Source organism: Oncorhynchus kisutch, linkage group LG3 (genome assembly GCF_002021735.2).
Source record: "Oncorhynchus kisutch isolate 150728-3 linkage group LG3, Okis_V2, whole genome shotgun sequence".
NCBI lineage: Eukaryota > Metazoa > Chordata > Actinopteri > Salmoniformes > Salmonidae > Oncorhynchus > Oncorhynchus kisutch.
This window is the reverse complement of record NC_034176.2, coordinates 56,343,069-56,355,247: the sequence shown is the minus strand read 5'-3', so window position 1 is coordinate 56,355,247 and position 12,179 is coordinate 56,343,069. Positions and strand designations below refer to the sequence as shown.

General features: G+C 39.4%; 3 protein-coding genes across 9 annotated transcripts in view; 2 read left to right on the top strand and 1 right to left on the bottom strand.

The window, feature by feature from the left end:
* The first annotated feature begins 25 nt into the window (after positions 1-25).
* On the top strand, positions 26-3,089 carry harbi1 (harbinger transposase derived 1). The gene is made up of 3 exons (XM_020464092.2): positions 26-228; positions 526-1,212; positions 1,340-3,089. The coding sequence occupies exons 2-3, from the start codon at positions 543-545 to the stop codon at positions 1,714-1,716; spliced, it is 1,047 nt and encodes a 348-aa protein (XP_020319681.1). The 5' UTR covers positions 26-228; positions 526-542; the 3' UTR covers positions 1,717-3,089.
* Positions 3,090-3,311: 222 nt separating this feature from the next.
* Positions 3,312-7,752, top strand: zgc:110699 (RERG_RasL11_like domain-containing protein). 2 transcript variants are annotated; one of them, XM_020477343.2, is made up of 7 exons: positions 3,312-3,488; positions 3,897-4,018; positions 4,323-4,379; positions 4,477-4,550; positions 5,219-5,366; positions 5,949-6,042; positions 6,315-7,752. In XM_020477343.2, exons 2-7 carry the CDS (start codon positions 3,940-3,942, stop codon positions 6,502-6,504), a joined length of 642 nt encoding a protein of 213 aa, XP_020332932.1. In that variant the 5' UTR covers positions 3,312-3,488; positions 3,897-3,939; the 3' UTR covers positions 6,505-7,752. The 2 variants fall into 2 exon arrangements, with proteins under 2 accessions (XP_020332932.1, XP_020332939.1); XM_020477350.2 differs by having other exon boundaries at positions 3,313-3,492; positions 6,315-7,749.
* Positions 7,696-12,179, bottom strand: part of LOC109885457 (PHD finger protein 21A) — a 42,282-nt gene continuing 37,798 nt past the window's right edge. For all 6 annotated transcript variants that reach the window (XM_020477305.2, XM_020477327.2, XM_020477312.2 and 3 more), the window contains 3 exons: positions 12,049-12,124; positions 11,837-11,940; positions 7,696-11,716 (listed from right to left, as the gene is read on the bottom strand). In XM_020477305.2, the coding sequence (XP_020332894.1) occupies positions 11,318-11,716; positions 11,837-11,940; positions 12,049-12,124 (579 nt within the window). In that variant the 3' untranslated portion in view covers positions 7,696-11,317. The remainder of the gene's footprint in view (positions 11,717-11,836; positions 11,941-12,048; positions 12,125-12,179) is intronic.

Here is a 12,179-nt window from a genome sequence, read left to right as displayed (position 1 = left end):
AATCTGTAAAATTGCATATATCGATATGTCAGTATTTTATTATCAATAAAAACATATTACACGTTGTTTTGGAAACAATAATTCCGTTCATTTGTTTTTTTGTTTATTTTAAAATAAAATCGAAACTGCGTCTCACATATTTTTGCTAGTTATCAGAAAAGTGATATGCGCAATGTACTTTACGCTTACGAGTCACAACAACAACAACAGCAGCAGCAGCAAACGCCGGTAGGATTCAAATTCGACGTGTTTTTACAAATGCATGATATTTATAGTTCGCATTCTTCTAAGTTTGCACCATCTCGGGTTCACTGTTCCCAAAGAAATGTCTGATAAGGAAATTGTTAGGCTAGCTGGTTAGCTAGCTAGTAACATTTGTATTGAAAACCAATCATTTTTATATCTAGTAATGTTAGAGAAGCATATCATACCAGAACATAATATTGAAAGAAATAGACCATGCTGAAAACACCAGGCTCTGTTTTGATGCATTCAACAATGCCTTTCTCTTTTTGCCCCCTACAGAATATACATAAGTAGAAATGGCTATACAAATAGCCATCCTGGATTGTGACCTGCTGCTCCATGGTCGTGGACATAAAACTCTCGACAGGTTTGATATAGAGACCGTTTCAGACGAGTTCCTATTAACAACATTTGGATTCCCTCGAGATTTCATCTACTACCTGGTGGAGCTACTGCGTGACACATTATCACGACGTACGCAACGGTCTCGAGCAATAAGCCCAGAAGTTCAGATTCTTGCTGCTTTAGGATTCTATACCTCGGGATTCTTCCAGACGAGGATGGGAGATGCTATTGGCATTAGCCAGGCTTCCATGAGTCGCTGTGTGACAAATGTAACCAAGGCACTGGTTGAGAAAGCTCCAGAGTGCATAGTATTCATGAGAGACGAAGCTACAAAACAGCAGTCCAAAGAGGAGTTTTTCAGGGTAGCGGGAATACCAAACGTCATGGGTGTTGTAGACTGTACCCATATAGCCATTAAGGCACCCAATGCGGAGGATTCTTCATATGTCAATAAGAAAGGCTTCCATTCAATTAACTGCCAACTTGTGTGTGATGCCAGGGGACTTTTGCTCAGTGCAGAGACTAACTGGCCTGGCAGCTTACAGGATGATTTCATATTAAAGCAGTCTTCAGTGTACAAGGAATTGGAAGAACAGGAAAATCATGAAGGCTGGTTTTTAGGTAATATAGCTCATAATCCTCCATTTAAACTTTCATTGGTGAAAATACAATTTATAAAAACAAATTGTTTTGCTCTTCAAGCCTCCCTCTTTCATAATGTCTAACCTAGCCAAGTCTTGTCTTCTAGGAGACTGCTGCTATCCTTTAAAGAAATGGCTGATGACACCTGTCCAGTACCCAGAAACTTCAGCAGACTTTCGATACAACTTGGCTCACACTGCCACTCATGAGATTGTGGACCGCACGTTCAGGGCCATTCAAACCCGTTTCCGTTGCCTGGATGGGTCCAAAGGCTACCTTCAGTACTTACCTGAGAAGTGCTCTCACATCATTCTGGCCTGCTGTGTCTTGCACAACGTGTCATTGCAATCAGGCTTGGATGCCTGGACGTTTGAGAGGACTGATATGCCAGACCAGTCGGAGGAGGGCAGTTGTAAGCCAGAGGCTGTGGACTCAGAGGCAGTCCGAATCCGTCAGGAGCTCATTCTTAGTCACTTCAGCTAGGTCTGCATGCTCAGAATCAACGTGGAAAACACTGTATGGTTCACAGAGACACTGCCTGCAATAGAGAAGTGGTTGACACCAGATTCTGTATAATCAGAATAATATAGGTTGTAGGAGGTGTATATGTACAGTGCCTTCAAAAAGTATTCATACCCCTTGACTTATTCCACATTTTGTTGGGTTAAATTGATATTTTTTTCTCACCCATCTACACACAATACCCCATAATGACAAAGTGAAAACATGTTTTTAGAAATGTTTGTGAATTTATCTCAAATTAAATTTGTATCCCAAAAAACTCCTTAGTCCTTTCCGAAGACAAGCATGCCCATAACATGATGCAGCCACCACCGTGCCTGAAAATATGGTGGTACTCAGTGATGTGTTGTGTTGGTTTTCCCCCAACATAATGCTTTGTCCTCAGGACATAGTTTAATTATTTGACACATAGTTTGTAGTTTTACGTTAGTGCATTATTGCAAACAGGATGCATGTTTTTGGAATATTTGTATTCTGTACAGGCTTCCTTCTTTTCACTCTGTCATTTATCTTAGTATTGTGGAGTAACTACAATGTGTTTGATTCATCCTCAGTTTTCTCCAATCACAGCCATTAAACTCTGTAACTGTTTTAAAGTCACCATTGGCCTCATGGTGAAATCCCTGAGTGGTTTTCTTCCTCTATGGCAACTGAGTTAGGAAGGACGCCTCTATTTTTGTAGTGACTGGGTGTATTGATACACCATCCAAAGTGTAATTAAAAACTTCACCATGCTCAAAGGGATATTCAATGTCTGTTTTGTTTTTTTACCCATCTACCAACAGGTGCCCTTCTTTGAGAGGCATTGGAAAACCTCCCTGGTCTTTGTGGTTGAATCTCTGTTTGAAATGATCTGCTCAACTGAGGGACCTTACAGATAATTGTATGTGTGGGGTAAAGAGATGAAGTAGTCATACAACAGTCATGTTAACCACTATTATTGCACACAGAGTGAATCCAGCAACTTATTATGTGGCTTGTTAAGCAAATGTTTACTCTTGAACTTATTTAGGCTTGCCATAACAAACAGGTTGAACACTTATTAACTCAAGACATTTCAGCTTTTCATTTTTAATGAATTTGTAATCAATTCTAAAAACATCATTCTACTTTGACATTATGGGGTATTATGTGTAGGCCAGTGACACAAAATCTCGATTTAATCCATTTGAAATTCAAGCAGTAACACAGCAAAATGTGGGAAAAATCCAGGCGTGTGAATACATTCTGAAGGCACTATGTATTTGCAGACACGTGAATTGTCTGCAAGAGTACAGAGTGTGGTGTGCAAGATTTATATGCTCCAATAAATACATGTGTACATGCCTGTTTAATTTCTTTTACTCTTTATAACCAACATTTTCTTCAAATCTGATCAGAGATACGCATAACTATGCACAACTATGTAAAAAACGAAACAGTTGAATGTTAATTCCAAAAACGGTTTGATAGGAAGTTCATTAGCCATTTCAAAGGTTTGTTTGAGTTAAGTGTAAAGACCAAGATGTCTTCATCGAACAGCATGTTTGGCCACCAACAGCAATAAATCAAATACATTTAATGAGTCTTGGAAGGGGCACGCCTTAAAAAAAAGAAGAAATGGTTTCATTTTGAAAAGGGAAACTAAAGGCTGGACTGAACAGTGAGCTGAAAACCTGAGCAAGTGATGGAGAACAAACATATTTTTGTCTCCCAACATCATATTGAGTAATTGGAGAACCAGACATAGCGAAGTGAGTGAGTAAGGATATACAATATTTCATATAGTCGTAAAATTACGTCCAGTGTTTGTTGCACGGTTTAAAAAATGTAACAATATGCATGAACAGACGTAGTAGGAGTTCTCAGAACTACTGAATCCTGGTTTTGAACTAATTGTTGTAGGCTAAAGAAAACAGGTTTAAACTAATTTAGACGAGCTGTGAGTATTTGTAAAGTACGTTCATAGATGTTTTAGTAGTTATAAAGAACGAATCAACATAACTCATTGGTCGAAATTGTCGATGGGGCATGCAATTGATTTGTATTGTTATAACGATGTAGCCAGCCACACAATTTGAACTTTTTCGCAAGCACCAACATAATGACCACACAATTTGAAATAGGCTTGCCGGAGAGCAATAACTTGTTGTATGTTTTAGATATTGATACAATGCAGCCTGTTATTAATACACCATCCAAGCCATGACCGATTCTGGACCGTCAAGAAAAATGTCACGGGCAAAGTTAGTGATACTTGGACGAGACAACTGTGGAAAGACAGGTATTGAAACGAATGTTTAAGTAGGAGACTGATGGCTTAAATTGAGTGTGTTATTGTATGGCACATCCAGGGCTGACTTAAAAAAAAAAAACTCTAAATGTGAGACATATCTGCAATACAAAAATGAATGTAAAATAATAATACTGTAAATTGTTGATACTATGTTAATTTATTATGATGTTTACTATGCTATTTACTAATATTTACTATCAGTAGCCTAGGCTTAGCTAACGTGGGGAGGTACATGCAAGGGGAAATATTTAAAATACCTGAGTGCTCATGGTCTGCTTTGTTTAAACTGCAGCCCTGTGTGTTAGATTCATCACCAAGCGGTTCATAGGAGAATATGACCATAAAAAGGGTAAAGACATACTGCATCTAATTTTACTGTCCCGTATGTAAGTTGCCTCTTGACTATATTAGGCTGACAGTATTCTGTCTGTGGTGTTCTCATACAGAAGTAACTTACAGGTGTCGGAAAACTGTCGACAAGGAGACCATCGATTTGGAGATATTGGACACAGCCAACAAGGTACTATCCAAAGACTGAGGTCATCATGCCCTTTGCTTTAATTTGACCTCAGAATTCAGTCTATATTGTACTGCTTTGGGGATTTTTTTCTCTTTGCCCTTGTGTCAGACCTCTATAAACCCAAAGAGGAAGATGACTCTCAGGCTCAGACAACAACCAGGCCCCCATACCATTCCTTTCAAGTCTGTTTTCTTGAATCATGGTGCCTTAAAGTGTCTTGGACATAATATCAACAATGTTGACGTTGATCAAATATAATGGTACTGAGGACAAGAAACATCTGATGCGACAATGAAAATAACACGCAAGGCCATTTGAGTGGATTAAATATCCCATCTACTGTCAGTAGTTTTGAATAAAGATTAAACAGAAGAGTAAACAGACATCTCATCTCTTAGCAAGGTCAAGGACATGGTATGTGCACATCCTGCAAAAAAAAAAATGTTCCTGGTGCTTGATGTAAACAAACAATTGTAGAGAACAAAACAAACTGGCATATGCTCCCAAAAGTGCTATGTCCCTGCTAGAGTCTAAATGTTGCCATGAACAGACCACTTTTGAGAGCATGAAACCCGTGTGTAGATGTATTTAGTTCTTCATTAAATGAAAACTCAACCTTTGTGGTCCCACCCATATCTCTTGCTATCTCTCTCTCTCTCTCTCTGCAGGAGTGTGTGGGTTCTGCAGCACCTTCTCTGGAGAGTTCCATTAAATGGGGCGATGGTTTTCTTATTTTGTATTCCATCACAGACCGGAGCAGTTTTGAGTCTGTCTCACACTTAAAGAGGCTTATTGATCATGTCAAGCAGACCCTAGGTGAGACAGCAATTATGACCAGTGGAAACACCAGGAAAGGGCAATCAAATAGAGTCTGGGGTGGAGGGAATCTCATTATTGTAGAGGTTACATCTTCTAAGAGGCTATAGGGCAGCCTAGAACCCGACCCACCCATGATTTTTACGGGACCTACTTTACATAGGCTAGTTCAGCTATCCTTTCATTGAAGGGTATTCTGCTTTTGTATGTTTGTCAAATGTATCATAATGATTCCATTAAATCACTCGTGACCAGGGGAACTGGTTTTATCAAGGCTGTGTTAAGCGGAGTTTGACTGCTTACTGCTTTTGCTGTGACAAACGACTTTATCCACTGTTACACACCAGTACAATGAATCCAGGAGGCAAGGTTTATAAAACAGTAGGTCTGCTTATTGTAACTGCAAACGTTATGTGGTGGTTGTCTTTTCTCAATTGTCACTTTTACGACGGTGCATCGCCTCAAATTCCTTACAAGATATACAATCTTAAACAAGATCATCTCTGTCTGTTTTGTGTCTTTTGTGTGAGTTTTGTATCCCTTTAATAGGTTTCTAAACTCTGTTTTATGCTCTTTCATCAGGCATACCTACTGTAATAGTTGCGAATAAATGTGACATGGAGAATGGAAGGGTGGTGCGGACAGAAGAAGGAAAGGCCCTTGCCAGTGATCTGAGGTGACGTTCCATTTGGTTATATTCTAAATCATCTTGGAACCCTGAATCATACTACATTCTGAAGATGCGTGAAGTAAGATGTAGTAAAAGTTTTTGCCAACACAAGTGAATTAAAATATTATCAGCCAGTGGTGGATGATCCATGCTGGAAAACCATTTATTTGTCCCTCAACCATATCCATACATTAAATTGACCAGTTGCCAATGTCCAATTGTTTTCCGTGGGTGATGAGGAATGGAGAACTTATCTGTAGCCTCTTGTGTATGTTCAGGTGCAGCTTCTTTGAGTTGTCTGTGGCGGAGTGTTCTGTGGCTGTGGAGTTAGCTGTTGAGAAGTTGGTACGAGAGGTGCGCCTGGAGTACCAGCGCCACCTACTGGCCATGGACAAACGCTCACGCATGCTCCAGATGAGGCACGCACTGAGCCGCAAGCTTACCCGCAGCAAGACCATGCAGTGGTGACCAAGGCAGTTCAGTCTGGCCCCCTGAGCACAGGCCTGAAGATCTACTTAGCCAACGCTGTTATCTTCATCTGCATTATGCTTTAAGTTGACAGTGAGAGGTCAGTGGCTAGTTTCCTTATAAAAAAAGCACACAGAAGTTGGAGAAGAACACAATGGACAGCATTACACAGAAATTATATATATATACACATTGTGTGTCTATGGCTACATATTTGGGTTAATGCACAATTGCATAAGGGTTCACACAGCTTTGATATGACACTTGACAACAGCAATGGGAGTTTGAAAGAAAGCAGCTGAACATGGATTGGAAGTTGCACTTTGACCAGGAGGTATTATCTCTTACTACCACCTGTTTGACATTGAATTATGGGTAACTCCATTATTACAAAAACATTAGACATCCTTGAGTGTAAACTAAAATGTTATTTTGAGACATTTTGGTGTCTACAGTGTTCATAAGGAGAACTGTCACACACTAAATCTTGATGGCTGTTTATAAAATCAGGATATATTTTTTCAGAGAGAAGAGAAGTCACAATTACAACTTTGTAATTTTATTTAAAAATGGTCAAATAAATAAATACAAATTGATCGAATGCTCCAAAAATCTTGACTTACTCTGACACCGCAATGGAATTTGCCAAACACCGCATACAAATAGCTACATAAAATAACTAAAGTACAGGAAAGAGATAAAGGAAATCAGTGGATCACAGGCAACAAAAAGGATTGGTAACAAAACCGTAGTCAAAAATAAAGAAATACTTCTTTAAAAAAACTGTGAAAAAATACAACTGACATATATTACAAGAGAGTATGCAGTTTGTGTAATAAACCATTTACACTATATTCGGCACATTAGTGCCTTTGACTTGCTTGATTTGCTACAATGCATCTTAACAAAGAGGAAGAATACTTTACGTTGAGAAAAAGCCTTCTAAATTAATCAAATGATATGAGTGCATGAAGTTAGAGGTGGGACAGTGGTTACAAGGAAGGGGGGTCTCCATATTGATGGCAATGAAATGCAACTAGAATACTTGAAGGCCACCGATGTGACATGATATAGCATGAGAACAACTGTTTTCAGAACTAATCAAGATATGCAGTGAATCCAAAGTAATACACTGGTATGGATGAAGAATCTACTCAATATTGTTTTCCTAATTGGTTGCTCTCGTTTGTGAATATTATTTAGCTGGTGTACATCATAAATGGGAAATAAAAAAAGGCTTTAAAATCATTCTTTGGATATTAATGTTGTTCCCATTTTTTTTTTTTTTTTACCACAACATGACATTTACTTTCTTTCACAGCACAAAGCACTACACAATATTTGAGTTGGCCATACCACATCCTCCCCGATTTTCCTTCCTAAATCAGAAAATAAAAACAATTACGCCCATAATATTCAGCACTTTGCCTTCAAAGTTATGATCCAATAAAAGTCACTAATTGATAGGAATATTTAATTTCCTACACGAGTAATTGGGGTACGTATACAGTACATGAAACATTTAATTGTACAGCTGTAGTTTTCAATAGGCTGCTGTAACACTTTACATTAAGGTACCCTATGCCCTTCCTCACTGGTCTATAAAGTGTTACTTATTAGTTATAATGGGTTATGAACTCAAATCTGTAAACTACTAAATAACAGTCTATAAACTACTTATACATATTTTATGAAAGGCACCTTAAAGTAAAGTGTTACCACGGTTGGAAAGGGCGAAATCCAGTTCTAAATATATGAAAAGTAGGAATGGTTTTTATAAGTATAATCATGTCCATACAATCTATTTGCATATGTAGGCATAGATTTGTTGAGGTTTCGACAGCTGTAGTTTTGATGTTGGGCTCACCATGCTGAGCACAGAGAGGGGAGTGTATTTGCTGAGATCCTTATCGTTTCTATTGCGTTATTGAGGCACCGAGAGCCACATGGTCTAAGCTTCTGCACCAAAGGTCCAATAAAATACACCAAAAATGATTATAAAGAAACGATGAAGAATCAAATTGAAATGATTTAACAATATTCAGGAAAAATTCAAAAGCTTGGAAATCAGGCCCTAATTACACACATTCATGGTGTGTGTCATCATTGCTGTCACTTTTATCATTTGCATCTTGCCCTGTGAAGATGGCAAATGTACAGCCAGGAGAGAACTAAAGGATGTAACACTGTTGCGTGTTCAACCAAAGGTGCATTATAATATTTGCTAATTACTTGTATTTCAGGGACTTGGTAGAGGGAAAACTCAAATAGTAGTTCAAATCACAAATCCGTATTTTTCATACACTTGCAAGTCAAGTCAAAACTAAATCAGAACTCTCTGACATGATGACTAAGAGCAACTGACCCCTTGTGAAAACAATAGATTCCAATTTTAGCCTATCTTTTCAGTTTGGTGCAAAGAGAAGTAGATTTCCTGAAGTGGTTCATCACAAATAGACAATATTTCCATAATTCAGAGACATTTTTTTTGTGACACTCAAACAAGACCAACAATACACCGAACACATTTTCTTCACAAGGAGAAAGAATTTCTTAAGGCAATTGCTATAAGATGACAAGTACTGTAGGCCAAAAGGAAGAGTGGCCTCAACACAAGACATTGGACTGGGCCATCACTTATTCTTTAACTAACGCTTTCCTTTTGATCTGGCTATAGATTCAAACCGCTTCGCATCTTCTCTTGTGCTTTCCAGTTAATTGCATTATTATGCAGATTTCTTTATTATTTTGAAACCATTTTTTCAAACTTAACCCGTCTAAAACATGGTTGGTCATTTCATGTCAAGAGAAAATATAAAAGCCTTCAAACTCTCTAGAAAAAGGCACCCCAGGGGAACCCATACCGTATGGTGTAGTACAGCAAGTAGGCTGCGATGAAGGGATATGTTCACTGGCAACCTATTCCTTAATTTCCATTTAATGTCCCTACTTTCTCAAGTGTTTCACAACTAATATATCGACATTTCATTGCAACTCCAAGGACTTAAACATGTAAAATGGCAGATTATAAACAAAAGCTACACGTACTGTACAAAAGTGTCAAATGAAAAGTGACTTGTCCGTGTTGTGGTGTAAAATATAAATAATGAAAATGTTCATATTTACTTTAGACATGTTTATGGCAGGATGAGGGTATGTGGTTCGGTTCCAGTTTCTTTTGCCAAAAAGTTTGTGCTTTTCCTACAGGGTTCCTGACAGTTTTTCCAAACAACATTCGGAACAATGTCATGGCCACACTCTCTTTTGTATGCATGGAACGGCCATGCAAAATGTGTGCCTATCTATGGGGACTCCTAATTGAAACCTTAAAAAACATTATGTAAGAAAATAGGACTGTTTCCCTGCTGTATTTGGATACAATAGCATTTGGCAGTTATGAATTCAGCATATTGAATGATAATTCAATTGCAAGGAACATCAAAAAAGAAAGAAAGCTATTTACATAGTATTTTCCAGTTCTAATATATTTGATACGAAACCAAGGTAATGCGAAACAGAAAAGCACTTTTGAAGAAGCATATCTCCATGTTTGAAAACTAGGAAGACCTGAATATAAACAGATTCCCCCAGAATAAATTGTTAGTTTCCTTCAGCAACAGATCCCAGGGGCATAACAAACGGACACAAAAAAAACCTCTCAGACAATATCTGAACTGATAGTTGCTAAATCCCCATGCATGCCTAGAGCTGCATTCACATGGCCTCTATCATTCAAATGGAATATTGATGCAGCCGCTTTCGTGCTATGTCTCTGAATGTATCACTCAACAAATTGGTCAATCATATTCTCAACAAGCAAAAAGGAATGCTAGGTTCAGCCACAATGGACAATGCAACACAAGTCATGATAAAATGACCTTGAAAAGAAAAACACCTCCAATGTCAATGAAGCATGCAATGAGTCCATGTGATGCAGCCGAAGACCACAGATCTTCATTAAGCCGAATGCTGGGCTACTCCCACTGTAGCCGGTCTTTCTGGCTGTCTGTCGGGCAGCACTGAGGTGACAGTGGATGCAACTTGAACGCGAGGCTAACCCTATGCTGATCCATCATCTGTCCTGTGATGTTACTTTAAGCTGTATTGTCAGAGTTTTCGGTGGTTGTAATGGGGGCTGGTGGGATAGATGGATGGAGGTGAGCTGGAGCTCCTGTAAGACAAAAAGTGTGATTTGGGACCAATCATATCCCTCAGGCAATACTTTGTAGTGATTTTCAAAACTGTTGACAAATACTGCAGCAAACAAAAACCTAAGTCCCCTGGTAGTTTTTCAAATTCCAAATGGCTGTTATGGTGTTTTGGTTGATCCAATTGTTTCTGGTGTGGTGTAGGTGGTGGATCTTCAGGCGAGCGGGCAGGTCTTGTCTTTGGACTTCTCAGATCCATCTCCCCTGAAGCTGCAGACTAAGACACCCTAAGAAACCATCCCCACAAAGAGACGCCATGGCGACTATTGGAGGCACACATTGGTGTGATGTTTATTACTATTAACAATATCCTTATTATTAGTAAGAGCGTCAATATCATCAGACTTGAATAATAATCTTTGACCTCGATTGGCATACCACTGGTACCATAAGTCACCCTCCTTCGTCCCTTTCCATTTCTCGTTCCGATACTCATAACGTATGTCCTCACAGACAATCCGATAATACACAACTGCAATAACAACGACCAAAATATATATAAGGTGTGTGTTAATCGATTGGCAACTTCATGGGGTGCTTTATCTTTTTCTTTCCCTCTCTTTGGGGGTTCCTGTCCCTGGACTTGGGTGTTATTTGGGTGGGTGTTATTTGGCCCCCTCTGCTACATCCACAAGGGCCGGTGCTATAGTCTGGGGAGGCTCTAAGGTTTTGCCAAGGCTGCTGCTGTTGAGGTTGTCCATCTCTTTAACGTCCTCTTTCTTCCCTTCCTCCTCGGTCGCCCCGTCTGTGTTGTTGTTCAGGTCGTCGCCGCTATTGTCAGTCATGTTCTTCTGATCCTCAGGACTTGTGTCGCCCGTGTGGTCAGCACTGGCACCGTCTGTTCCTCCATTTGTCATGCTGGTCTGGACCGCTGGCGGCGAGACCTCGGGGGATGGGCAGAAGTTGATGCCCTGAATGAGACGCACCAGGCCTTTGACCTTCTCCAGGGAGTTGTGCATGTCCCTCTGACGGGCCAGGATAGTGTTCTTGTTCTCCATGCATTTCTTTAAGAGGGAAATAGGGACAGACTCATTAGTAATTAACCATCCAGTTCATGTACTGTTTCTGAGATGACTTCACATGCCTTCAGGGTTAGCCTCAGTGTCATGCAGTGTGATGCTTACTGTTATGGATTGGCTCAGCTGTTTGACCCTTTGTTCTAGTTGTTCTCTGTCCTGCTTCAGTTCCAAGCTCCACTTCACCAGTTTCTGCTTCTCCTCCTCTTTAGCTGTCAGCCAGAAGACAGAGAAACCATTACAGTCAACACTAAGTGTTCATTATATTAACACAAATTCATTTGAGGTAGCTTTTTTTGATGTTCGAGCTCCTTCTGTACCTGCTTTATATGCAATGTAGGAATGAACGATAGCGAGGGTTCCAGGCCATGGGATTGCCTCATCTTTCATCAAAATCTAAAGAAGAAAAAGAACAACATTTGAATCCATGTCAATAGGCTTAGTTCTTCTG